The sequence below is a fragment of the Phoca vitulina genome, unplaced genomic scaffold, assembly GCF_004348235.1.
Source record: "Phoca vitulina isolate PV1807 unplaced genomic scaffold, GSC_HSeal_1.0 scaffold58, whole genome shotgun sequence".
Lineage (NCBI taxonomy): Eukaryota > Metazoa > Chordata > Mammalia > Carnivora > Phocidae > Phoca > Phoca vitulina.
The window spans coordinates 3,638,617-3,665,103 of record NW_022589761.1 but is presented as its reverse complement, the minus strand read 5'-3'; the positions used below and the strand labels follow the sequence as shown (position 1 = coordinate 3,665,103).

The following is a 26,487-nucleotide window of genomic DNA, read 5'->3' as shown; positions in this document are numbered from 1 at the left end:
CCACATCGGGCTCCCTGCACTGCCGGGAAGCCTGCTTCTCCCTCTCCCTCTCCCCCTGCTTGTGTTCTCTCTCTCGCTATGTCTCTCTGTCAAATAAATAAATAAAATCTTAAAAAAATAAAAAAATAAAAAATAAATAAAAATAAAAAATATTGCCTCTAAAACCTCTAAACGGCAGGCCAGATTCAGTTTTACCAGCTAGGAGAACACGTGCTTTACTGGGAGGGGGTGGGTGCACTAGGATAGGGAGCCCCCACCTCTGACACTGTCTGCTTCCAGCCAAGGCTATAAAGCAATACTGCCCACATTGTAATCACCCTCACACATGTTTTCGCCTACATTGTCTGTTGTATTTCCATTAGAAAAATATCATCTATATAAAATTTTGGTCCGGGGCGCCTGGGGTGGCTCAGTCGTTAAGCATCTGCCTTCGGCTCAGGTCATGGTCCCAGGGTCCTGGGATCAAGCCCCACGTAGGGCTCCCTGCTCCACAGGAAGCCTGCTTCTCCCTCTCCCACTCCCCCTGCTTGTGTTCCCTCTCTCGCTGTGTCTCTCTCTGTTGAATAAATAAAATCTTTAAAAAATTAATTAATTAATTAAAGTTTGGTCCACTTTCTTCTCCTTTACCCCTACCATTCAAACTTGAATACTTAAATTTTATTCAAATAAAAGCAGAATCATTTATCTGGCAAGATAACAATATTTCGCATCATTACTAGGATTTAATTGAATTAGGTGTGCTTTTTATTATTTCTCAGGAATGATTAACCCATCTTTTCTTTGTTATTTCCTACATTGTTATTCCCCTTTACTTTTTTACTTCCCTGAGCAATAATGTCATGAGTGTCTCATTTTCCACATTCGGTAGTATGAGTGTGTCCAAGTCTGATCTTTAATTTCTGTTCAATTCCCCTTCGTGTATGTCGGTATTTCCATAATAACTCCAGATATTTTAGTCAAACTTAAACTCTCCAACATCGATTGTAAAACTTAAGATGTTCATTTTAAAACGCTGTGACAATTCCAAACGGAACAGGAAGACCTGGCCCACTCAGAGTCATGCTGACGTGAGAGGTCCTCGGACCTTCATTCTCAACACGGCCTCCTCTGGGTAGGAAAACCACTCTTGAAATACTGTTTGTGGATTCCACGGACAGTACTGAAATCGTGTGTGTGAGCCAGAGGAACAGCTGCTTTACCCCATTAGTGACATCACAGCCCGCAGCTTTCAGAACATCACCTGTGTCTGCCACCCCTCCCTGGCACAAGCTGTCCACTTGAAGGGTCCACACCTCGCTGTCCAGAAACGTCAACAGTCCTGCTAGAACACAGCCTGACTTAAGACCAATGGCCCTGGGGCTTTTCCGGTGCCCATCACCTTTCTTATCAAAGATGCCATGGCTAATCTTTCTCTCCTGTAGCCCTTCTCGGGGAGCAAGCCCATAGACGCCAGTCCCACTGTGTCTCACCGCACTCTGCCCAACTCATCCCTGACGTAATGGCATGTTGTCTGGGCTGCCTTAATACATTATTTTTAATCAACACCTCCTTCTTCATTAGACTCATCTTAACAGGCTTGTAATGCTAGTTCTGTTTTTATTTCTAAAATCTATTACAACAAATATTAACTATTAAAATTTAAAAATAATTTTTAATAGTAATTTTAATTGTGGTGAAATACACAAAAAATTTACCATTTTAACCATATTCAGTGGCATTGACCACATCCATCACCACCATCCATTTCCAAAACTCCTTTCAGCTTGCAAAACTGAAACTCTACACCCTTTAAACAATAATCCCCCACGCCCCCTTCCCCTCAGCCCCTGAACAAACACCCTTCTACTTTCTGTCTCTATGAATGTAAGTACTCTAGGACCCTCACAGAAGTAAATCATACAATATTTGTCCTTTTGTATCTGGCTTATTTCACTTAGCAAGTGATGGTTCATCCATGTTACAACATGTATCAGAATTTTCTTTGCTTCTAAGGCTGAGTAATATTCCATTATATGTACAGACCACACTTTGCTTCTCCATTCATTTACTGATGGGCACTTGGGGGAAAAAATTTATCCATGTAAAAGCTAAATTAACCTGGAGCACTATAACTGGTAACCTGCACCACACTTAGAGAACTACTCCTATATTGTATAGAAAATTTGCTGAGGGTGAACAGATAAGAACCAAAAGTGTGGACAGACCAGAGCTGACACGGTAAAGAAAAGGATCCAAGACGGGGGTTGCTTCCCAAGTCTGAGGCAGTGAGAATTCAACTCCTCCTGCCCAAATTCTGCCCCGGTGGATTTGCACGTGGCAGGATCCGCAACCCTAGAAGAGCCCTGTCTTTCTAAAGGAGAAATGGGAGATGCCTATTTAGGACTGGTGATGGAGAGGGGCTTGCCAGTTGGATCTGAAAAGCCTAAAAGTCTTGGAGCAAATCCTCTTTAAGAATCAGATGCTTCAAACCACCGTCAATCTCTGCTCATATAAATTACGTAAGACCTAAAAGAGGAGCGGGAAAATTGATGGTTTTTTTAAATCCCATCATTTGGTACGTTCCTCTCCTCTGCCCACAGAAGCATGATTTTTTTTTTTTTTTTAAATGATTTGTATTTCCTTTTCCCAGAGACCGAAACCCACCGGCTTTGCTCTGGTTTGTAAACTCCTCCAACTAACCTTGCGAACACGCCATGCCTTCAGTCTCCTGCATCTTACCTGAGACACGAAACTGCAGCTGCCGGCTGCCCCACCTGCCTTCACGCCGCTCCGAGGACCGAGGATCGGAGCCCCGGGGCGCACGCGTGGGGAGGGGGCCGCCAGAGTTTCAGGGCGCGAGCGAGCAGGGTTTCCCGCGTGAAGCCGGGATGGGCGTGTGTGGAGGGGCGGTTGCCACGAGGGGCCCCTTAGTGGGGACCCACCGGAGAGGACCCCTGTCGGGCGAGGGGACCAGGTGAGGGTCCCCATGTCCAAGGACCGGGGGCCCAGGGGGGGTCTCCGCCAGCACCTCCCGGGACGGGTGAGCGTGGGAGAAGGGGTTACGGTCCGTCCTGCCCCCTAAGATTGCAGAGTTAGTAAATGAGTTTCGGACGAACAACTGGTAACCTTTTACTATGTCCCAAAAAATACATGGGCACACCTGAACTGAAATCTCGTGTTGTGGATCTGCAATCGGGGGTCCAGGATCCCATCTGGCAACGCACGCATGGGTCCGAAGCCCCGCGTGGCGTGACCAGCCGGGGCGGCCCCTGCGCGGGGAGAGGGCGGCCGGCCAGGGCTGGGGGCTCGCTCACCTTCAGCACCAGCACCTCGAGCATCTTCCCCGCGCGTCGCTCGCCGCCGGAGGACCGGCGTGGGGAGACAAGCGCCGTCGCGGCCGCGTCCCTTCCCGGGTCTTCCCGTCGCCACTCACTACTCGGAAGGCACTCTGCGGGCAAAACCCGTGGCAGGGCAAGCCTCCGCCCTCCGTGGGGGCCCCCGGCGCGCTCAGCTCTGGCCCCGGGCCCCACAGGCCCGCCCGCTGCGCACCACCCGCGACCCTCCGCGCCCTCCCAACAGGACGCCGCCAGGGGCGCGCTCGGGGCTCGGCCACCGCGCCCCCGCGCCCCCGCGCCCGACCCCGGCCACGCAAGCCTCGAGGCTTTCAGAAAGCCCGCGCTGCGCCAACGGCCTGGACAACTGCCGGCCGCCCTGCGCACAGCGCCGGGTGCGGCGGGGCGGGGCAAGGGCGCCGGGAGGAGACACGCAGGGGTCGCACAGCGGGCGGCGCCCGGCGTCACGTGGTTCGCCCCCCACCCCGGCGTCTCACCCGTCCCGAATCAGTTCGCGGTGGACTGGCAGAGGTCTCGCCGAACTCGCCTCCACCTGGTGGCGCTAGGGGTAAGGAAGAGGCACAGCCGGTCACTAATACAAGGGTGGGGAGTGGGAGTTGGGGGGGAGGGGGCTCCTGGCAACATCCCCTCCCCACCCACCCACCTCCGCCTCCTGCTTCGGGTCCCAGATTTCCTCCCACCTGGCCCTCAGCCGGCAGGGCTCCCCCAGACTCTGTCACTGGTCATTCTGGTCACCAAACTGCAGCCTCCTGGGCCGGGCTCTTCCCCGCACGTGTATTTGTTGTTGTTGAGGCACCGAAGAGTTCTCTAATTTTGAACACCTGGACGCCTCAGTTTTTCTCACCTAAAAAATGACACAATTAGATGGGGTCACACTCTGAAATAAAGGATACCCAAGACGCACTCAGGGAGGGTTAGCTTTCATTACTCCAACACTTGAATAAGCCAACAAACAAGAAGAAAAATGAAATCAAAGGAACCACTGGGCGCCTGGGTGGCTCAGTTGGTTAAGCCACTGCCTTCGGCTCAGGTCATGATCCTGGAGTCCCAGGATCAAGTCCCGCGTCGGACTCCCTGTTCAGTGGGGAGTCTGCTTCTCCCTCTGACCCTATCTCCTCTCGTGCACTCTCTCTCTCTCAAATTAAAAAAAAACAAAAACAAAGGAACCACAGCTAAAATAAATAAATGATAAAAATGCCAGGCCTATGTGGTTTTACAGGTGAATTCTTCAATATCTTGACTCAAAAAACAAAGAATTTTAAGCCCATGTCAAAAGGCATTAATTTGCTAGTAAGGGGAACCAACAAGATGGCAAAAACAAATTGCACCAGTTTTAAGAGAGCATGGCAATTGTGGGGTTCTGAGAAACAAGGCTCACAAAAGCATCCAGTTTTAAAATTTTGTTAGATTTCACAAGGTCAAGCAACATCATCTGCTTAAAGTCTCAGGCAGGAGAATTGGAGAGGAGAGGTGTGTGGACCTCCAGTCAGGAGGAAAACACAACTGCTGAGTACATGAAGTTCACCTGTTGCTGAATAGGACTAACCAGGCTTCACCTCCAGTGGAGGCACCTGGCAGGACCAACACAACTGAAAGCACCGGACCTTGTCAAAAAGAGGTGTGAAAGGACCGGATCTTTTATATATATATTTATTTATTTTATTATAAATATATTTTTAAATATTACATATACAAATATATATAAATTTATATATATATTTTTAAATATTTCATTTATTTGACAGAGCAGGAGAGAGTGAGAAAGCACAAGCAGGGGGAGCAGCAGAGGGGCAGGGAGAAGCAGGGAGCCCAATGCCGGGCTGGAGCCCAGGACCCCAGGATCATGACCTGAGCTGAAGGCAGACACTTAGCAGACTGATCCACCCAAGGGCCCCAGGATCAGATCTTATTTAAACAGGAGGTCCCAGGAAGAGTTCCCAAGCCCCAAAGAAAATGCAGATGTCTCCCAGTTCTTATTGTGCGGTCAACATTTCTTTTTCTTTTGACTAGAACCCATGCTACAATATGATGTTTTCCAAACTTTTTCACAACACATCTCACAGAAAATGGAAGTATTTCTCCATCGCGCTTCCTAGTCCCCTTGAGGCTGAAGGGGATCAGTATCTGTACCTGTAACCTGTCTCCCCCTCATACCCCCACTAGCTAGTGGGAAGCCTTGTTTCAGAAATTACTCCACAATAAGTAAGTCATGGGTATGTGATGTACAGCATGGTGACTATAGTTAATAATACTGTATTGCATATTTGAAAGTTGCTAAGAGAGTAGATCTTAGAAGTTCTCATCACCAGAAACCAATTTTTTTTAACTATGTATGGGGACAATTAGACTTATTATGGTGATCATTTCAAAATATATACAAATATCAAATCATTGTGTTGTACACCTGAAAGTAATGTAATACGTTGATTATATCTCAATAAAAAAAAATTACTCCACAGGGGTGCCTGGCTGGCTCAGTGGGTGAAGCATGTGACTCGATCTCGGGGTTGTGGATTTGAGCCCTACATTGGGTGTACAGATTGCTTAAAAACAAAATCTTAAAAAAAAAATTACTCCAAGGGACGCCTGGGTGGCTCAGTTGGTTAAGCGACTGCCTTCGGCTCAGGTCATGATCCTGGAGTCCCGGGATCGAGTCCCGCATCGGGCTCCCTGCTCAGCAGGGAGTCTGCTTCTCCCTCTGACCCTCCTCCCTCTCATGCTCTCTGTCTCTCATTCTCTCTCTCTCAAATAAATAAATAAAATCTTTAAAAAAAAAAAAATTACTCCATAACATAATAAGATGAAAAGGCTCTCAGTGCATTTTCATAAGGCAGTTAAGTCCTGAGATATTAAAACCCGACAAAGATAACACAAAGAACTACAGACTAATTCCACTTCTCAACATAGGTGCTGAAATCCCAAATAAAATGCTACCAAGTAAACCCATGACCAAAAAAAAAAAAAAAAATTCAAGGTCTACACTTCTCTAGTTTTGTCAAATAAATAAATAAAATCTTCCAAAAAAATGAAAAAAAAATAGTCTCATCATTTTGACAAAAAGGAAGGAAAAAGAAGTTTGGCCCCAGGCGCCTGGGTGGCTCAGTTGGTTAAGCCACTGCCTTCAGCTGAGGTCATGATCCTGGAGTCCCGGGATCGAGTCCGCATCAGGCTCCCTGCTCAGTGGGGAGCCTGCTTCGCTCTCTGACCCTCCCCCCTCTCATGCTCTCTCTATCTCATTCTCTCTCTCAAATAAATAAATAAAATTTAAGAAAAAAAAAAAAAAAAGAAGTTTGGCCCCAAAGCTGGCTTAATCATTTGTCAGTTGATTTTAAGAAAAGAAATTTTTTTGGTTTTATTTCTTAAACGTTTTGCATCAATTGAGAGAGAGTGGACATTACAGTCATGGCATCATAACCCAAAGATAGAAGCCTGGTGCTTGCCCAGTGTTTTTCCCAGACACCTCAGTTGTCTTTCATGGACTTGATCTGTCTGTCAGAGAATGCCTTGTTCATGGTTCCCACTAATATTATACATCTGTCAGATTATCCCTGTTTCTAATGTATTTTTAAAAAGATTTATTTATTTATTTATTTGACAGAAAGAGATAGCGAGAACAGGAACACAAGCAGGGGGAGTGGGAGAGGGAGAAGCAGGCTCCCTGCTGAGCAGGGAGCCCAACGTGGGGCTTGATCCCAGGACACTGGGATCACGACCCGAGCCGAAGGCAGATGCTTAACGACTGAGCCACCCAGGTGCCTCTCTTATGTATTTTTAATAGCTCAATATTGTGCTCACTTCGGCAGCACATATACTAAAATAGCTCAATATTGTGTTACTCACTGCAAGAAGGTTCTCACATCTCCATTTTGAACTATACACTATCAAACTAAAATTAACCGTTGTCCCATTTACTGCTTTGTACGTTGATACTTCATCTGATTAATACTCTCTAAGCTTTTCTTGTTTTTTCTTTTTACTTATAGCCCTCCCGCAGAATTGTTTTAAATGACTTAGGTTTAGTTTTCAGTTCAAGATATAGTTGACGTATAATATTGTATAAGTCTAAAGTGCATAACATAGTGATTTGATATATGTATATATTATGAAATATAGTAACTAAACAGTAGGTTTAGTTAACACCTGTCACCTCACAGAGTTACAGTATTTTCCTTGTGATGAGAACTTTTAAGATCTACTCTCTTAGCAACTTTCAAATATTAACTATAGTCCTCACATTGTACATAACATCCTTAGAACTTAATTATCTTATAACTGGAAGTTTGTACCTTTTGACCACCTTCACTAATTCCTGCACCACGCACCACGCACCACGCACCACCCACTTCTGGCAACCAAAAATCTGATCTCTGTTTCTATGGGTTTGGTGCTGTTTTGTTTTTTTAGATTCCACATATAAGTGAGATCATACAGTATTTGTCTTTCTCTGTCTGATTTATCTCATTTAGCATATTGCCCTCAAGGTCCATCCGTGTTTCACAAATGGCAGGACTTCCTTCTTTTTTATGGCTGAATGGTATTCCATCATATATAATTAATTAACATTACATATATTATATATATTAGAACATACACATTTACATATGAGTATCTGAACATAATAGTGCTCCACTTTTTTGTTAACCATTCATCCATCTATGGACAGGTTGTTTCCATGTCCTAGCTATTATAAATAATGCTATAATAAACATAGGGGTGCAGATATCTCTTCATGATAGTGATTTCATTTCCTTTGGATATATCCCCAGGAGTGGGGTTCTACTTTTAATTTTTCAGGAACCTCCATACTGTTTTCCTTAGTGGCTGTACCAGTTTATATTCCCACCAACAGTGCACAGGGCTTCACTTTTCTCCACCTCTTCATCAACACTTGCTCTTTTTTCTGATGATAACCATTCCAACCGGTGTGAGGTGATATCTCATTGTGGTTTTGATTTGCACTTTCCTATTACTGATGTTGAGCATTTTTTCATGTACCTGCTGGCTATCTGAATATCTTCTTTGGAAAAATGTCTATTCAGATCCTTTGTCCATGTTTTAATTGGATTTTCCTGGCTGAGTTGTATGAGTTTCTTATGTATGTTGGATATTAACATTATCAGATATGCGGTTTGCCTTTTCATTCTGCTGATTGTTTTTTTTTTTTTTTTTTTGCTGTGCAGATTTTCAGTTTAATGTAATCCCACTTGTTTTTTTGTTGTTGTTGTTGGTTGTGTTTTAAGTGTCATTTCCAAAAAATTATTGCCAAGACCCATGTCAATAAGCCTTTTCTCTATGTTTTCTTTTAGGAGTTTTATGGTTTCATGTTTCACATTCAATTCAGCTTTTAATCCATTTCTAGTTAATTTTTATGAATAATATAAGACAGGGGTCTAGTTTCATTCTTTTGCATGTGAGTACCTGATATTCCTGACACCATTTATTGAAGAAACTAGGTTTTCTCCATTGAGTATTCTTGGCTCTCTTTTGTCAAATACTAGTTGACTGTATATGCATAGCTTTATTTCTGAGCTCTTGATTCTATTCCATTGATCTGTGTGTCTGCTTACTATGCCAATGCCATACCATTGTGATAGCTTTGCAATATAGTTTGAAATCAGGAAGTGTAATGCCTCCAGCTTTGTTTTTCTTTCTCAGGACTGCTTTTGCTATTTGGGGTCTTTTATGGTTCTGCATGAATTTTAAGATTTTTTTTTCTATTTCTGCAAAAAAAAATGTCATTGAAATTTTCATAGGGATTGACTGAATCTATACATGATATGGGGTTGTGTGGACATTTTAACAATATTAATTCTTCCAATCCATGCTATCTTTTCCATTTGTGTCTTCTTCAGTTTTCATCATCAATGTTTTATAGTTTTAGTGTAGAGATCTTTCACCTCCGTGGTTAAACTTATTCCTAAGTATTCCATTATTTTTGATGCTATTGTAAATGAGATTATTTTATTTCTTTTTTAGATAATTTTTAATGTACAGAAATGCTACTGATTTTTGGGGCGCCTGGGTGGCTCAGTCGTTAAGCGTCTGCCTTCGGCTCAGGTCATGATCCCAGGGTCCTGGGATTGAGCCCCGCATCGGGCTCCCTGCTCAGCGGGAAGCCTGCTTCTCCCTCTCCCACTCCCCCTGCTTGTGTTCCTGTTCTCGCTCTCTCTCTGTCAGATAAATAAATAAAATCTTTTAAAAAATGCTCATGATTTTTGTATGTTGACTTTGTATCCTACAACTTTACTGAATTTATTGATTAGATCTAAGTTTCTCAGTGGAATATTTAGGATTTTATACATATATTTTTCTAGGTATATAAAATCATGTCACCTGCAAATAGAGACAATTTTACTTTGTCCTTTCCAATTCTAATGTCTTTTACTTCTTTTTCTTGCCTGACTGCTCTGGCTAGGACTTCTAGTAGTATTATGTTGAATAGTAGTGGTGAGAGTGGGCACCCTTGTCTTGTTCCTGATCTTAGAGAAAAATATTTCAACCTTTCACCATTGAGTATGATGCTAGGACTTCTAGTACTATGTCGAATAGTAGTGGTGAGAGTGGGCACCCTTGTCTTGTTCCTGATCTGAGAGACAAATATTTCAACCTTTCACCACTGAGTATGATGTTGGCTATGAGCCTGTCATCTATGGCTTTTGTCATGTTGAGATACATTATTATTGAGTTTTTATCATGAATGGATGTTGAATTTTATCAAATGCTTTCCTGCAATTATGGAGATAATCAGGTGATTTTTGTCTTTTATTCTATTAATATGATGTATTGTATTTATTGGTTTACATTTGTTGAACCATCCTTGCATCCCAGGGATGAATCCTACTTGATCATGGTTTATGATCCTTTTAATGTGCTGAATTCAGTATGCTAGTATTTTGTTTAGAATTTTTGCACCTAGGGGCCTGGGTGGCTCAGTCCATTAGGCGGCTGCTTTCAGCTCAGGTCATGATCCTGGGGTCTTGGGATCAAGCCCCGCATCCGGCTCCCTGCTCGGTGGAGAGCCTGTTTCTCCCTCTCCATCTGCCTGTCACTCTGCCTACTTGTGCTCTCTCTCTGTCTCTCTCTCTCTGTCAAATAAATGGGTAGAATCTTAAAAAAAAAAAAAAAAAAAAAAAGAATTTTTGCACCTATAGCGGTGCCTGGGTGACTCTGTCAGTTAAGCGTCTGCCTTCAGCTCAGGTCATGATCCCAGGGTCCTGGGATCAATCCCCCCATTGGGCTCCTTGCTCAGAGGGGAGCCTGCTCCTCCCTCTCCCTTTCTCCCCAGCTTGTGTTCTCTCTCTCAAATGAATGAAATCGTTATTTTAAAAAAAAGAATTTTTGCATCTATATTCATCAGAGATATTGTCCTGTAGTCCTTTCTTGTAGTGTCATTATATGGCTTGGATATCCGCGTAATCCTGGCCTTTTGAGTTTGGGAATAGTCCCTCTTCTTCAATTTTTTGGAAATGTTTCAGAAGGACTGGTGTTAACTCTTCTTTAAACGTTTTGTAAAATTCACTAGTAAGGTCATCTGGTCCTGAGCTTTTCTTTTTTGGGAGGTTTTTGGTTACGGATTCAATCTTATCTCTTATTGGTCTGTTCAGATTTTTTATTTCTTCTGGATTCAGTTTTGGTAGGTTCTATGTTTCTAGAGATTTATCCTTTTTAAGTTATCCAGTTTGTTGGCATATAGTCGTTCATAGTAGTTTCTTATGATCCTTTCTATTTCTTTGGTGTCTGTTGTAATGTCTCCCCTTTCATTTATAAATTTATTGATTTGGGTACTCTTTCTGTTCTTGTTTAGACTAGCTAAAGGCTTGTTAATTTTGTCTATCTCTTCAAGAGCAAACTCTTAGTTTTGTTAACCTTTTCTATTATTTTCCTGTCTCTTCATTGATTTCTGCTGTAATCATTATTTCCCTTGGTCTGCTAACTTTGGGCTTGGTTGGTTCTTTTTCTAGTTAATTAGGCTTTAAGACACTTAATCTGAGAGTTTTCATATCTGAATAAATTTAACCCATTTTTGTTTATTGTCATGGTTGACATTATTCCTACTTGAATCATTTCACTGTAAGCCTTTGGCTTTTGTTTCGTTACCACTTACACTGTTTTCTATCTTTTGCATTTAGGGGTTATGTTTTGTTTTTGAATGACTTGAAAAGTGACCTTTCTATTTTTTTTAAAGATTTTATTTATTTGACAGAGAGAGACACAGCAAGAGAGGGAACACAAGCAGGGGGAGTGGGAGAGGGAAAAGCAGGCTTCCTGTTGAGCAGGGAGCCCAACACTGGGCTCGATCCCAGGACCCTGGGATCATGACCTGAGCCAAAGGCAGACGCTTAATGACTGAGCCACCCAGGTGCCCCTACCTTTCTTTTTTTAATTCTACTAGCTACTTTTGCATTTAAAAACACTTACGTAGGTTTTTTAAGTCTTTATTTTAATCACCTGGTGCTCATCACGACAAGTGCACCCCTCAATCCCCCAAAATATGGAATGCTTCATGAATTTACGTGTCATCTTTGCACGGAGGCCGTGCTAATCTTCTCTGTATTGTTCCAATTTTAGTATATATGCTGACAAAGTGAGCAGTTACACAGGTATTTGTTATCACAAAACCATATATACCACCATATAATATATAATATATATACCACCTCTTCTTTATCCATTCATCAGTCAATGGACATTTGGGCTTTTTGCATAGTTTGGCTATTGTAGATAGTCCTGCTATAAACACTGGGGTGCATGTGCCTCTTCAAATCAGTATTTTTGTAACCTTTGAGTAAATACCTAGTAGTGCAATTGCTGGATCATAGGGCAGTTCTATTTTTAACTTTTTGAGGAACCTCCATACTGTTTTCCAGAGGGGCTGCACCAGCTTGCATTCCCACTAACAGTGTAAGAGGGTTCCCCTTTCTGTGCATCCTTGCAAACATCTGTTGCTTCCTGTGTTGTTGATTTTAGCCATTTTGACTGGTGTAAGGTGGTATCTCATCATAGTTTTGATTTTTGATTTGTATTTCCCTGGTGATGAGTGATATTGAGCATTTTTTCATGTGCCTGTCAGCCATGTGGATGTCTTTTTTGGAAAAATGTCTATTCGTGTCTTCTGCCCATTTCTTAGCTGGATTATTTGTTTTTTGGGTGTTGAGTTTGGTAAGTTCTTTATGGATTTTGGATACTAACTCTTTATCAGATATGTCATTTGCAAATATCTTCTCCCATTCTGTAGGCTGCCTTTTAGTTTTGTTGATTGTTTTCTTCACTGTGTAGAAAACTTTTATCTTGATGAAGTCCCAGTAGTTCATTTTGTTTTTGTTTCCCTTGTCTTTGGAGATGTATCTAGCAAGAAGTTGCTACGGCTGAGGTCAAGGGGGTTGTTGCCTATGTTCTTCTCTAGGATTTTGATGGTTTCCTGTCTCACATTTAAGTCTTTCATCCATTTTGAATTTATAAAATATGAATTTTTAAAAACATTTACAGTACTTTATAGACATATTATTCACATTTACTTCCTATATTTAATTGATTGCCACACTCACCATTAGGACTTCTACCCCATACTTCTACCTTAAAAAGTTTTTGTTTTGATTAATCTCTCAGTTATCCATAATATTTCTATCAAGTGAATTTTTTCAGAACAGGTGGAATTTTCAGAGCCCATATGTAAATGAAAATTGTATCCGTGACTTTCACACAATAGAATTACTGACTACACACATCCTTTTTCCGGCTCAGTATACTGTTACTCTGTTGTTGTTGTTACTCTGTGACACACACTCAGAAGCCTGATTTTCTACCTTTGTGAGCAATCTTCTCTATTTCTTCCTGAAAATCTGCATTATCTTTAAAATTCAAAATATCATCCAGATATTGGACAATTTTTGTTAATTTTCCTTTGACAGCACCAGGACCTTTTTATCTGAAGATCAACATTTTTCTTCAGCTCGAGGAAATTTTATTCTCTCTAAATAATGCTTTTCTTCCCTTTGTCCTGGAATCTTCTTTTATACATGCCAACAATCGACAAGTTGGGTGCTCATCCTCATCTGTTTTCCTGAGGTAGTAGTAACAGAGAGACTCAAGAACAAAAAGTCAGAGATCCACATTTGTTTCAAGGCAACAGTATGTGCAAAGATCCTGAGGTGGGAAAGAACTTTGAGTAATCAAGGAACAGAAAGAAGACCCTTCTGATGGGAGTGTAGAAGGAGAAGGGTATATGAAATCAGAGAGAAAGGTGAGGCCTTGCAGGCCACAGTAAATTCAGTTTTTAAGTGTGAAGAAAAGCCACTGAAGGGTTTTAATGAAGGCAGTGACAGGACATGGCTTACATTTCGATGTCAAGAGCACTTTTCCAGTTCAATAGGAGAGAATTCATCATGAGGTTAAGAATGAAGATGGAGAGACTAGCTCTTACATTGGTTACAGGGCTGTTAAAGAGTTGGCTAGGTAAGACAGAACTGTGCTCAACTAAGGTGATGGCAGTGCAGAGGACAGAAGATGGGAAATTCAAGATAATTGTGGGCAACAGAATCAACAGGACTTGCTAGTCACCTGAATATAAAGGAAAAGGAGGAATCGAGAATGACTAATATTTTTAGCTTAAATAACTGGTAGATTTCTGATATAGGGAAGACTGTGCTGAGGGAACCTGCTTAAAAGGGAAAATTATAGGTTAGGAAACAAGCTTAACTGTTTTAACAAAGAGACCCCAAAATGTAGTGGCTTCTATTTTCTTTCACATAACATTCAAGAGGTGAGCAGCCCAAGTCTGGCAGGCAGTTATGTCCTAACACCTGGCTTCTGTCTCAGGGTCCCAGGGAGCTGCTCCAGTTGTCACAATGTTCAGCCATTGAGAAGGGAAAAGAGAAAGTGGAGAGCAAGCAGTTTTCTTTTTAAAGGATGTGACCTGGAAGTTGCTTACCTCACCCAAGGAAGAGAGGGTCTCAGAACAGGTACTGAGAGGCTCTAAGAGCTAAAGGTCAGTTGGAGGAGAAGTTAGAGAGAGGACGAGTGGTTAAAGAGGAGGAAGGAGGAGTGGAAAACTGCCAACAGTTGCAGAGAAGTTAAAAACAAAATAGAGGTTTGAGAAGAGACAGTAAATAACTACATATGCCCAAATGTGAGGGCTCCCCCACCCCAAAATCCCTCGGAAGAGAAGTCCTCTTATATCTGAGCCCTTTTTGTCTCCCACAGTATAGGGCACTCTTATTTTTATTAACAAAGAACTGTGAGGACGAGACATGTTAACCTGAAATGCTGATGCCTGACCAGTTTTGGATTCTCGTGAAGTCATTCAAAGGAATCAGCAAAAGAAGGCAGGTAATGGAAATGAATACTGACTTTGTATTTATTCCCGAGTTTGTAACTTTGGTTTCAAGAGACCGTAGAGTATCATAGAAAATGAGTTTTCCTGGCTCTGTGGTGGATGAGATGGCATGGAGTAGGGATGCCAGCATGGGCAGGAAGGGGTCTAAAAGGAGGAGGAGTAGGGACACGTGATCAGCTTCCTGCTTCTGCATCTGAGGTCTAGGTGGCTTGAATACATGAGGTAAGAAAGAGCATATGGTAAATGCCACAAACTCTCGCAAGCTGGGCTCTAAAACACTCTTTTTTGGCTCATGAGGACGGCCCTATTATTTTGTGTTGGGGCCTTAGGGTATCACGACAGGTAGGAAGTCATGGGACAGTCTTCCAAAAGGAATTCTTGGAAGGAGACAAGGTTTCATTCAGATGAGAAAGAGACAAAAATACATCGTTATGAAGAAAACTACATCACATTACTTTGTCACGTCTCCTAAAATCACCCACTGAATTACCTAACTCCAGCAAAAAGGGTGCAGGGCTAGGAGGGTTGGGAAAGGTGGTACCATGCAGTTTTCTGACTCTCTCCCAGACACCTAAGTGAGCCTGGAACACTCCCCTACCAACAGAAAGAGTCCTCACAGCCTGTGCTGGCCTCATCGCCTCGTGTGGGATGTGTTTCCCTGTCTCAGACTCAATGTTGTCCTCCTTTGCTCTGCGTAAGCACATGTGTCATAGGACCCTGGCCAATCCCACGACTGTATCTGTCCACTGCAGAAGATGGGGTCCTTCTGTTGCACAAGAGGGGTGTTTGCAGGCCAAATGCCTTCTTTCAGCTGCAGAGGGAATACCTGCAGGCTGTGGGGGCCTGACATGAACTACTGGAGTGGATTCTGCTCTGCCTCTTCTCTATGTGAATACAGCATTATTCCATCCAATGCTTGGCTGTGCTGTGCTTTACTTGGTGACTATGATACCAAGGCGCAGTGGGCAGAGTTGTTACCATTTCTGCTTTTGGTGATAGATAACAGATGTCACCTGCTTGACAAAGCATCAGGTTCTACTTAGTTATGGCACTGACAAACCGTGTGAACCTGTTTCTCAGTTTTCTAACTGGCAAAAGAAAGGTGTTCAGTGAGTTCTCTTCCAGCTGTAACATTCTGTTTTCTCTGAGAATGAAAGAGTATTATGCCCAAAGCCAAAAATCAGTAAGGAGAACTTCTGTAGGTCCAGAAGCCAGAGGGAATGCTAACAGTATATGGTTCTCAAAATTTACATATTGGAACCATTCACTGAAGAAAACAGATTTTACTTTAGATCAGAGTTTCTCAACCTTGACCAGATAATTATTGTGGAGAGCTGTCTTATTCATTGTAGGCTATTTAACCACATCCCTGGCCTCTCCCTACTAGGTGGTAGAAGCATCTCACTCTTACAACCAAAAATGTTTCCAGACACTGCCAAATATCTCCTGAGGGGCAAAAGTGCCCTGAGTGGAGAACCACTAATCTAGATGTATTCCTCTAGCCAAGATCAAGTAATACACATATACCTTATTCATCAATACGTCTATTTTACAGGTAGGAAAACTAAGACATTTCATGAAAAATAAAATTCCACTGTATGATGCATAATATCGTCAAGGATCTGAAACAGAATTGATGTCTTAGCCATTTCCCATCTTTAATCAAAACCGTATTCCTCTTAAGAGAGAATATGAAAAAATTACCCATATTAAAAATATTGAAAATAAGCATCATTAATAAAACGCCACTGAATGATGACTAGTTCTACAGATCTTTAATCTCTTTGTATTCATTAGCTACTGCTCCAGAGTAAAAATAATTATGGCTTCTGTGATGGCTTCATATTTCTTTAAAATAGGTTTCCCATTTGGTAAACCTAATAACTAAGGCCATTTGGTAGTAAACAGAATTGAAGGTTAATCATCAAGCTAAAGACATACAAGAAAATAATGACCCTGTCACTTGAAGGTCGGCTCAGTGTACTGTCCCCTGTGTAATCAGACACCCTTCAACTAATTCCAGCAGCAAATCTAAGGGGGTCATGGATCCATCTCCTAAACACATCAAGGGAAGTGCTAATATACCGGACATCTTATTTAAACTTCTGATAATAAAATGATACAGAAGCGGAAACCCTTGTGAAAGGTTTTTTCCTCAATCTGGGAGCAAGATCATTAGCGCTTTATTGATACTTGTGGAATACTGTAAGGTTTGAAGAATGAAATAAACAAGGAAGTGCTCCAATGCACTTGAAACGTGAAAGACTGTACTATAACTTCTGGGCAGGTCCTTACACTCCAAACAAGTCTCGTCAACCCTCAGTATTCCACAGGACAACTTCAAGCAGTCAACCAAGTACAAATAAGCAGTACTCTACAAATGGCTCTTACTTATCACATAGGTCTTAGGATAAACCTGCTTATACTTCGAATGGATAGTCACGTGGAGATTATACACATGGTGGCTGTGTAACACTAGTCGGTGAAATGTCTTGCCTTCCTTCATGATTTCTTCAGTCTTTTTTTCAGAGGACATAACATTTTCTAAAAATTCTGAATCTTCTAAGTACAGCTCATCTCCTGAAAAATATTTTGATTCCACAGTGTTATTTTATAAAACATTCCAATACGTTAGCGACATACACATTGGTATTTATTTTCATCTATGTTGTGTTTGGAACTGAGATAGGTGTTAAGTAACTCTAATTTTATGAGCTTACCTAAATTTCTTTCTTGTGTTTTTAATACCCACATCCCCCACCCCCCCCATTCCCCAGCCAAGAATTTTCTTTGGGCACATAAATATTTATGACTGGTATTTTTTCATCACGACCTATCAGTTTTAGACTGGCCCATGACTCGCTTTTTCCTAGTCAATATTAATATTGGCCTTGATATCCATATATTTTTGGGTTTCAATGTGGGCTGTTCTAACAATTTTAAGGTTAAATTACAGAAATTACCTTTACACATCAAAAGCACTAAACTATCCCACTGTAAGATGAGGAACAAATATCATCGCTATTCTGAGAACTGAGCCAAGGAGCCAGGAGACAGGTCACAAAGCCCTGCTATAAAGTGCCATAAAAACCCCCGCCTGGCACTTGCCCAACAATCGACCACCAACAAATTCCCCAATTCAAATAAATTGACAATTGCTCACAAATCCAGTTCTTAATAAAGTGTACTTGAAAACAGAAGTTCTCAACTTCATAGTTTGTTCTCATGATTCAAAATTAAAATGTAAAAAAGTGAGATAATATATAAGAACTTTGTCAATGTCTGGGAAACACTTACATAAATGTATGTGTGTGTGTATAAGGTGAATTATCAGAACTTTTGGTTATAATAAACACTATGGATATTTTATAGAATTAGACCTTACTCAATAAACTGCTGTATTGTGTAAAACAGATGATAATTCAGGTCTCTGTGTTGGGCAATACTGCCATACAGCCCCGTGCATTGAATGTGAATACTAAATGTGAAAAAGCACTGATGCTTCACTGACTTACCTGGTAAAAGCTGGAGCCTTGCATCAGCAGTTAAAAATGTGATCGGCAGCCATCTTTCCATTCCTTCCGATGCACCGTCCAAACAAAATTTGTGCAAGTCAGAGAGAGAGGCAAAGTTTCCCAGTCTTCTTATTTCATAGAATTGTGGAGGTGCAAACCAAATTTCCTTTGATATGAAACTCTCAGTTGCCTCTGATGGAGATGACCACTGTGGAAGACAAAGGTCAGGGTTCCTAAGGTTTATTCCAGAGGCAATCAGAGATTTGAAATTGTTAGGTCGGTACCCAAATCTAATTGAAATGAAAAATACATAGGATAGTATTTATAGCAGGCTAGATGCTACATATGAGAGAGAGAACTTGAAAACGTAGCAATAGAATCTATCCAAAATAAAGCACAGAGAGAAAATATTAAAAAAAAAAAATGAACAAGGTATCAGTGACATTATCAAGTAGTCCAACATAAATGTGTAACTGGAGTCCCAGAAAATAGGGAAAAGTGAAAAAATCTGAATAAATAACAAAACAAAAAGAAAACCATGCACATCATAATCAAATTGATGAACACCAATGCTTAAGAGGAAATATTTAGAGTAGCCACACACACCAAAAAAACCAAACCAAAGCAAAACATATTACATACAGAGGAACGGAGTTAAAAGCAGACTTCTCATCATAAATTACACAAGCCAGAATATACCAAAGCAACATCTTTAAGTACTGACAGAAAAAAACTGTTAACCTGTAATTCTATACCCAGCCAAAATACCTTTCAAAAAAAAAAAAATGAAGGCAAAATGAAGTATTTTGCAGATAAACAAAATTTACAAGATTCCTTATCAGAAGATCTGCAATACAAGACCTATTAGAGGAAGTTCTTCAGGTCAAAAAAAACCAGTTGTAGATTTTAATCTACACAAAGGAATGAAGAGTGCTAATGATGTTAAATATGCAGGTAAACATAAAAGACATTTTTTGCTCATTTTCACAGTCTTTCAAAGATTGTTTAAGGCAAAATAATCAGTATATTGTAGAGTTCATAATAACAATAAAAGTCAAATGTATGACAACAAAAGCTAACAGACATGGGGGGAGAAATATAAGTATATTGTTGTAAGGTTCTAACATGATACATGAAATGAAACCTGTATATGGCAAACCCTAGCATAATCACAAAGAGATACAGTGAATAAGTCAATAATGGAGATAAAACAAGGTTCTTAAAAAATACTTAAATAATCCAAAAGGAGTCAGGAAAAGAAAAACAGTGTGAAGAACAGATGGGACAAATAAACTAAAAGGAAGATGGTAGACTTGAATTAAATACAAATACTTAAATATATAAACATATATAAATGATCTAAACACCCCAACTAAAAGGTAGAAATTGTCATATTGATTAAAAAAAAAAAAAAGCAAGACCATATGCTGCCTACGAGAAACATACTTTTTTTTAATAGTTTTGTTTTTTAAGATATTATTTATTTATTTGAGAGAGAGAATGAGATAGAGAGAGCATGAGAGGGGGAAGGGTCAGAGGGAGAAGCAGACTCCCTGCTGAGCAGGGAGCCCGATGCAGGACTCGATCCCGGGACTCCAGGATCATGACCTGAGCCGAAGGCAGTCGCTTAACCAACTGAGCCACCCAGGCGCCCTACAAGAAACATACTTTAAATATAAAGACACAGGGGTGCCTGGGTGGTGTAGTCGGTTAAGCATCCGACTCTCGGTTTTGGCTCAGGACATGATCTCACGGTCATGAGCCCGTGTCTGCTTGGGATTCTCTCTCTCTCTGCCCCTCCTGTTCATGCTTTCTCTCCCTCTCTCTAAAATGAATAAATAAGTCTTCTAAAAAATAAAATAAATATAAAGACACAGACAGGTAAAAATTAAAGGCTGGGAAAAGATACAATGCTATTGCTAATCAAATGAAAGGCAGAGGGGCTATATTAGCATCAGACAGAGGAAATTTCAGATCTCTGCAAAAGGGATATTGCCAGGGATAAAGAAGGACATTTCATAATAATCAAAGGGTCAACCCATCAAGCTTTAACAGTCCTAAATATCTATGTGGCACCTTACAAGGGAGCTTCAAAATACATGAAGCAAAACCTGATAGAACTAAAAGAGAAAAAGACAAATCCATAATTACTCATTAAAAATTTCACCATTCCTGGGACAGCTGGCTCACTCAGACAGTAGAGCATGTGATTCTTGGTCTCGGGGTTGTGAATACGAGCCCCATGTTGGGTGTAGAGATTACTTAAAAAATCTAAAAAAAAAAAAAAAAAATTCAGCATTCCTGTCCATATCTGATAGAACAAGAAAACGGTACAGAAGAACTGAAAGACACTACCAATAAATTTAACCTGACATTTTTATAAACACTCCATCAAGCACAGCATTATTCTTTTTAGGTGCAAAGGGAACATTCACCAAGATAGACCCATATTTGTGGCCATAAAATAAGTCTCAGGGCACCTGGGTGGCTCAGTTGGTGGGCGTCTGCCTTCAGCTCAGGTCATGATCCCAGGGTCCTGGGATCGAGCCTCACATCCGGCTCCTTGCTCCGCGGGGAGCCTGCTTCTCCCTCTCCCACTCCCCCTGCTTGTGTTCCCTCTCTTGCTGTCTCTCTCTGTGAAATAATAAATAAAATCTTTAAAAAAAAAAAAAAGTCTCAATAAATTTAAGACTGAAACCACATAAAGTATGTTCTCGAGGACATAATTAAACTGCTGTGGACATGAAATGAGTTAATGCAGGTAAAGCGCTCAGGAAGGAGCCTGGCATCTGAGCAGCACTGTACAACTCCTGGGATCTCCCTGGGGCCCTCTCCCCCGGGAGAGGCAGAGTAAGGCCTTGGGACTATGAAGCTGAGGAAAGCAGAGAGCACTTCACCAAGGTCCTGGCTTTGGCCTGTAGGGCTGAGGGCCGGACTTCCTCAGTGCCATGCCCACTCTGTCACTTATTAGGTCTACGGCTCTGAGGAAGCTACACCGACTGGACTTTGGTTCAATTTACAATTTCGCAAACTTGGGATGCTCCAAAAGCCATATGCATTCCGTGGAAACGTTACTTTTGAATTTTGATCTTTCCCCCCCAGCTAGCTACTCACTTACTACTGGTAATGCTGGCCAGGAGCAATGAGCAAGCTCGCAATCAGGCATGAGATCCTGAAGGTAAAGAAAGGATAGGCTTACACCCACTCTGTACCATACAGCCATTCTGTTGCTCACTTCCAGTATTCAATAAATTGCATAAGATAGTTAATCCTTCGTTATAAAATAGATTGTGTTAGGTGATTTTGCCCAGAGGCTAATGTAAGTGTTCTGAGCACGTTTGAGGTCGGCCAGGCTAAGCCACGATGTTAGGTAGGATCGAGCCCTGCTTCGGGCTCCCTGCTCAGCGGGAAGCCTGCTTCTCCCTCTCCCACTCCCCCTGCTTGTGTTCCCTCTCTCGCTGTGTCTCTCTGTGAAATAATAAATAAAATCTTTAGAAAAAAACAAAACAAAAACAAGTCTCAATAAATTGAAGACTGAAACCACATAAAGTATGTTCTCGAGGACATAATTAAACTTAGGTCCACCAGCTGTAGACCCATGACAGAGGGAAGAACACCTGTAATCAGCCTCTCTATGCTGGGCTTATTCCAGACGGGCCTTGGCTGCTGGCCGGGGCCCCCATTCTCAAGTTCCGGTGGGTCCCCACTCCGGCCCAGCACGCCCTACCTGGCAGCTCACCACCTCGGTCAAGTCTGGGTAGACCTGCGGCGGCTCGCTCAGGCAGCACAAGAAGAAGGCTGTATTGAAGCGGCGGCCGCCGCGGCACGAAAACGGCGTAAGCCAGCCGCCCCAGTCGTGCAGCGCCCAGATGTCGGGCGTGCAGTCGAGGTGCGCACACAGGCTCAGGAAGTGGCGCGGGTCGCGGCGGACGCGGTCGCGCCAGGCGTCCAGGTCCCGCGGCGGCGCGAGGGCCCGGCCCAGCTCAGGCACGGCGGGCAGGGCGGCCCGGGGCCGCAGCAGCAGCACGCCCGCCTCCTCGAAGGTCTCGCGGATGGCGCAGATGCGGGCGGCGACGTCATCCGGCAGCGCCGTGGCGTCCTCGTCGGCGGCGGCGTCGGGCAGCCCTGGGAAGGAGGCAGGCCGCGACCGTGCGGGGCCCAGGCCGAAGAGCGGCGGCTGGTGGTGCGGCGCGAAGAGGCGCAACCAGTCTGCCGAGCAGTCTGCCGTGCTCTGCACGCCCCCCGGGAAGACGTGCGCCCCGGGCAAGAAGCCTTGGTTCTCGGAGCGCTGCAGCAGCAGCAGCCGGAAGCCCTCGGGGGGCAGCGACGGGGCGGCGGGGCTTGGGCGCACCCAGCCGGCCGCCAGTAGGATGGTGGCTGCCCGCCGCCAGCTGCTGGCGCGCGGCTGCAGGGAGGAGTTCATGGCGGGCGGCGGCGGGAGGCTTCCGGGCTCCGGGTGCGGCGCGGCAGGAGCTCCTGCGCACCGACTCTGTCGCCCCCAGCGGTTGTCCTGGGCTTGGGGACCTAGGCCCGCGCCTTATAGGACGAACTTGAGGCGTGGCGCGCGCACTGGGCGCCGATGAATTTGGGCAGTTCGGCCTCCTCCCGCGCCTGCCTGTGGGAGGGGCGTGGCGCGGAGGCGAACCAGCACCGCCTCTCGTGCCTTAGTTCCCAGTCGGGTCATTCGTAGGACTAAGGCTGTCACTGCCCCCTGCGAGGGATTGTCGTTCAAGCCGCCTGAAAGGAGGGCCCCATCGTCCGCCCCCGGGACGCTCGGACGGAGAGCAGGAATGACCTGCCTTGGTAAAAATGCGATGCAGTTATTTCACCAGGCCTGGTGACACCTACCCCACCAAACCCCGAAGAACTAAGACTTAATCCCTGCACCACACGGCTAGACACCAACGTGTATAACTTTGGCAGAGAAGGAGGTCCAAAGGGTAGGTCTCTGAGCTTTGCCGGCTCACCTGATACCACCAATGAGGAACTGATGGATGAACCAGATGCCAAATTATGAGTTTCCCACTGCACAGCCTGAATGCGAAAGGCCCTCCTTGCGTCCCTGCTCCTCAGGGTGATCTGTGTTGTGTTCTGGACACCTTTTATTGTCAGGGCACCTGGGGACCACCTTAAGCATCTGAGGTCATTTGATGATTTCCACTTTCATGGGAGATGCTTAACCCAGGCCTAGAGATGGGAATTTCTCTCTGCTTCACTTTCTTAGTGGCTGTAATACTCCCACTTCCAAGAGATGCATTACTATCTCTTAGAGCCTGTTTAAATCAGAATCTTCTCATTTACAACTCCTCATCAGTTGCCAACAGCTTCTCCCACAGTAGCTATTATGACATTTGTTATGTATTTGGATGAAATATACTGTTCTTTTGGTGGGCCTCATTTAAGAGTTACCATTTTATGTCAGTTATTTCCTGGGGGAGAATCCACAGATGACACTGCCAGTTTTTGGGCTGGTTTTTGTTAGCAGCATTTTCTAAAGGTGCAAATCCCAGTATTGACTGTGTTCCAGAAACAAAAAACGGGTCCACATACTGAGAAAAGCACATACGGGGGCCAAGGGAGGACACATGGCCTACTGGAGGGTCTATCAGCTTTCATCTACCTTGAGTCCACAGAATCCACAGTTGGGGAACCCCTTCCTGAACTGCTTCCCAAATTCATGTGGCTTTCTGCTCTGAGGCCCATCATTTCAGAATCTATTGTAGAGTCTGGAGGGGCACCCTGGAGCCTGTATTTTCACACTCCCTGACTCCCCAGGTGATTCCAGTGCTATGAGTCATGGGAAGCTGTAAAAGGAGGTGATATGATCGAGTCCATGTCTTCAAAGGTCACCCTAACAGCAGCATGGTGACTTGATTGGATGACCCATGGACTGTGCTAGGCAAGAAATAAGGCCTAAACTAGGAGAGTGACCATGGAGAGAGGGTGAGGTGGGAGAAGGGAATGATTTACAGAGTATTTAGGAGGTAGACTTGATGTAATGTGGTAATTGGTTGAATACGCAGAGCAAGAGACAGGAGTTAAGTTCTAGCTTGGAAGATTGAAATAATGGTTATTCAATCCTAGAAGTTGTAATAATAATAATATTATTAAGCATTTACTGTGTGTGAGGCTTTTGGAACTTTGTAAGTATTAGCTGTATAATCCTCACAAAACCACATCAGGTGGAAATAGTTTTTGCCATTTTACAGAAGAGAATCTATTGACAGAGTGGTTAAGTCTCTTAAGAAGGGACACACTATTCACTGTAAAATAACACCATCACTTTGTAGATAAAAAAAAAATGTTTATATTTTGATATCAGCTACTTTTCCCAAAGGCTGGTCACTCCTGAGTGAGATGACCAGGTTCTAGAGTGCGTAGCAAAGTGGTATACTTTGGTTGGATCTTAACCAACGCAGAACAGTCTCGAGAACTGCACATGGCTATGTTAGTCCTAGTAGGCTCTGTGGTTATGTGATACCAGTTTATGTATGTATCCACAGATCACATCCTGTAACCTCAGTTATCTGAACTGTAGTTAAGAACAAGAACAGAAGCAAAGAATAGACCCTGGAGTAGCAAAAGGGATACAAATATATTCAAATCTAATGTGATCTGCTCAGAGGAAAAATTAATTTGTGGATATATTAATCTATTGCAATTAACAAATTCCTCTGAAACTTGGTGGCTTACAATGATGAACATTACCTCACAGTTTCTGTGGCTCAAGAGTTCGAGAACATCTTAGCAGGGTGGTTCTCATTCAGTATCTCCCATGACGTTGTGGTCAGCCTATCAGCCGGGGCTTGCTTGGGCCTGAGAGATCCAGTTCCACAATGGCCCACTTGTATGGCTGTTGGCCGGAGGCCTCAGTTCCTCACCACACTGGCCTCTCCACAGAGCCACTTGAATGTCTTTGAGACTGGGCATTTAACTTTCCCCAGAGAGAGTGACCCATGAGAGAGGGAGGAAGAAGCCACAATGCATCTTATGACTTAGCCTGAGAAGTCACCTGCCATTTCCACAGTATCCTATTTTTACACTGGTCTTCTCTATTCAATGTGGACACGCACTACACCAAAATACCAGGATGTGAGGGGATCATTGGGGGTCATCTTGGAGGCTGTAGTAATAGTGGATAAAAAAAATGAAACCATGCAAGCATTAGAAGAAAACAGGTAAATTCCTCTTTGACTCAAACTTTAGAAGAAATAGTGGAAAAAACATTGGTCAGCTGGACATTCTCTCCATATTTATAACTTCATCATGACAAAAAACAGCCTAAGAAAGTCTAAGACGGGCGCGTGGGTGGCTCAGTCGATAAGCCTTCGGCTCAGGTCATAATCCCAGGGTCCTGGGATCGAGCCCCGCATCAGGCTCCCTGCTCCGCGGGAAGCCTGCTTCTCCCTCTCCAACCCCCCCTGCTTGTGTTCCCTCTCTTGCTCTCTCTGTGTGTCAAATAAAATCTAAAAAAAAAAAAAAAGTCTAAGACATAATAAACTGGGAAAATTATCCATAATGCCTGTCACAAAGGATCAAGCCTCCAATTGTGTAGAAAAATGGGCAAGAAAGAGGTCAGAGTGATTTATTTAAGGTCACAGCCAGCAAGTGTCGGGAACTCTCCAAACCGATTGGCATATTCTCAGAGTTCCCTGCGCAGGCCTGTCCTGCCAGGGGCACAGTGCAACTAACAGTAAGTGTGCCCAGTGATCCCCTAGTAGCACCGGCCATTAATGCGCCACTTGGTCATGAGAGAGTGAGGCACTTTGACATAGTTGCGTCATAGCTAAGGACAGTTGACTCTTCATTCTTATGTTCTACTGGTCCCACCCAGCTTTACTTACAATTTAAAAAGTCCTTATTTATTAGAACACGTGAAGCCTTGAAAATAAAAAACTTTCCCCACGTGTCCTGTTGCTTCTCACCTATAGCTCCATACAGTCTTTTAGTTCAGTCTCAAGTTCAGCAAGCCCAAATTCATTTCTGTTATCCATTATTTATCAGACTTTTCAGTTAAAATGGAAAGAAAGGAAGAGAACGTAATCTGCGGGGGTAGCCACAGAGAGAGAACTTCAGCTTGGACGCTCAACAGTAGCAGAAAACCTGTTCAGCCTTCCTAGAAGCCAAGGCATGTCACCTGGGTTAAACAAAATCCACCTGTGATTGACCAGTAACATCCTGTGTGCCACGAATCACCATATAAAAATTATGTCTCAAAATGTTTTTTAAGAAGGGTTTTAGGAGCGCCTGGGTGGCTCAGTTGGTTGAGTGACTGCCTTCGGCTCAGGTCATGATCCCGGAGTTGTAG

The 26,487-nt window shown here is 43.2% G+C and overlaps 2 protein-coding genes and 1 non-coding gene across 5 annotated transcripts in view; all 3 read right to left on the bottom strand.

Annotated features, from left to right (window-relative positions):
* The window catches only part of TDRD12 (tudor domain containing 12), an 82,087-nt gene extending 63,822 nt beyond the window's left edge, over positions 1–18,265 (bottom strand). For 2 of the 3 annotated variants that reach the window (XM_032390421.1, XM_032390420.1), the window contains exons 1-4: positions 17,056–17,138; positions 4,013–4,176; positions 3,809–3,873; positions 3,294–3,427 (exon numbers count right to left, since the gene is read on the bottom strand). In XM_032390421.1, coding sequence (XP_032246312.1) covers positions 3,294–3,317 — 24 coding nt within the window. In that variant the 5' untranslated portion in view covers positions 3,318–3,427; positions 3,809–3,873; positions 4,013–4,176; positions 17,056–17,138. Of the gene's footprint in view, positions 1–3,293; positions 3,428–3,808; positions 3,874–4,012; positions 4,177–17,055; positions 17,139–18,179 lie in introns of those variants that run through there. The other variant, XM_032390419.1, reaches the window with a different exon arrangement.
* LOC116623477 lies at positions 11,818–11,924 on the bottom strand. The gene has a single exon (XR_004297716.1). It is a non-coding gene; the product is annotated as a U6 spliceosomal RNA (small nuclear RNA).
* Positions 12,762–25,505, bottom strand: NUDT19 (nudix hydrolase 19). Its single transcript, XM_032390422.1, has 3 exons — positions 21,907–25,505; positions 18,180–18,387; positions 12,762–17,244 (listed from the first exon to the last, which is right to left on the bottom strand). The coding sequence occupies exons 1-3, from the start codon at positions 22,600–22,602 to the stop codon at positions 17,039–17,041; spliced, it is 1,110 nt and encodes a 369-aa protein (XP_032246313.1). The 5' UTR covers positions 22,603–25,505; the 3' UTR covers positions 12,762–17,038.
* Between the last annotated feature and the right edge of the window lie 982 nt (positions 25,506–26,487).

Bases quoted from the DNA above. Each gene is read 5' to 3' on its own strand.
- NUDT19 (XM_032390422.1), bottom strand. From the start codon at position 22,602: ATGAACTCCTCCCTGCAGCCGCGCGCCAGCAGCTGGCGGCGGGCAGCC. The intron at 18,388-21,906 runs GTAGGGCGTGCT...TGTCTTCCACAG, and splicing joins CCGAGGTGGTGAGCTGCCAG to TGGTCATCTCCATCAGAGGC. The intron at 17,245-18,179 runs GTAAGTCAGTGA...AATATTTTTCAG, and splicing joins AAGGCTCCAGCTTTTACCAG to GAGATGAGCTGTACTTAGAA.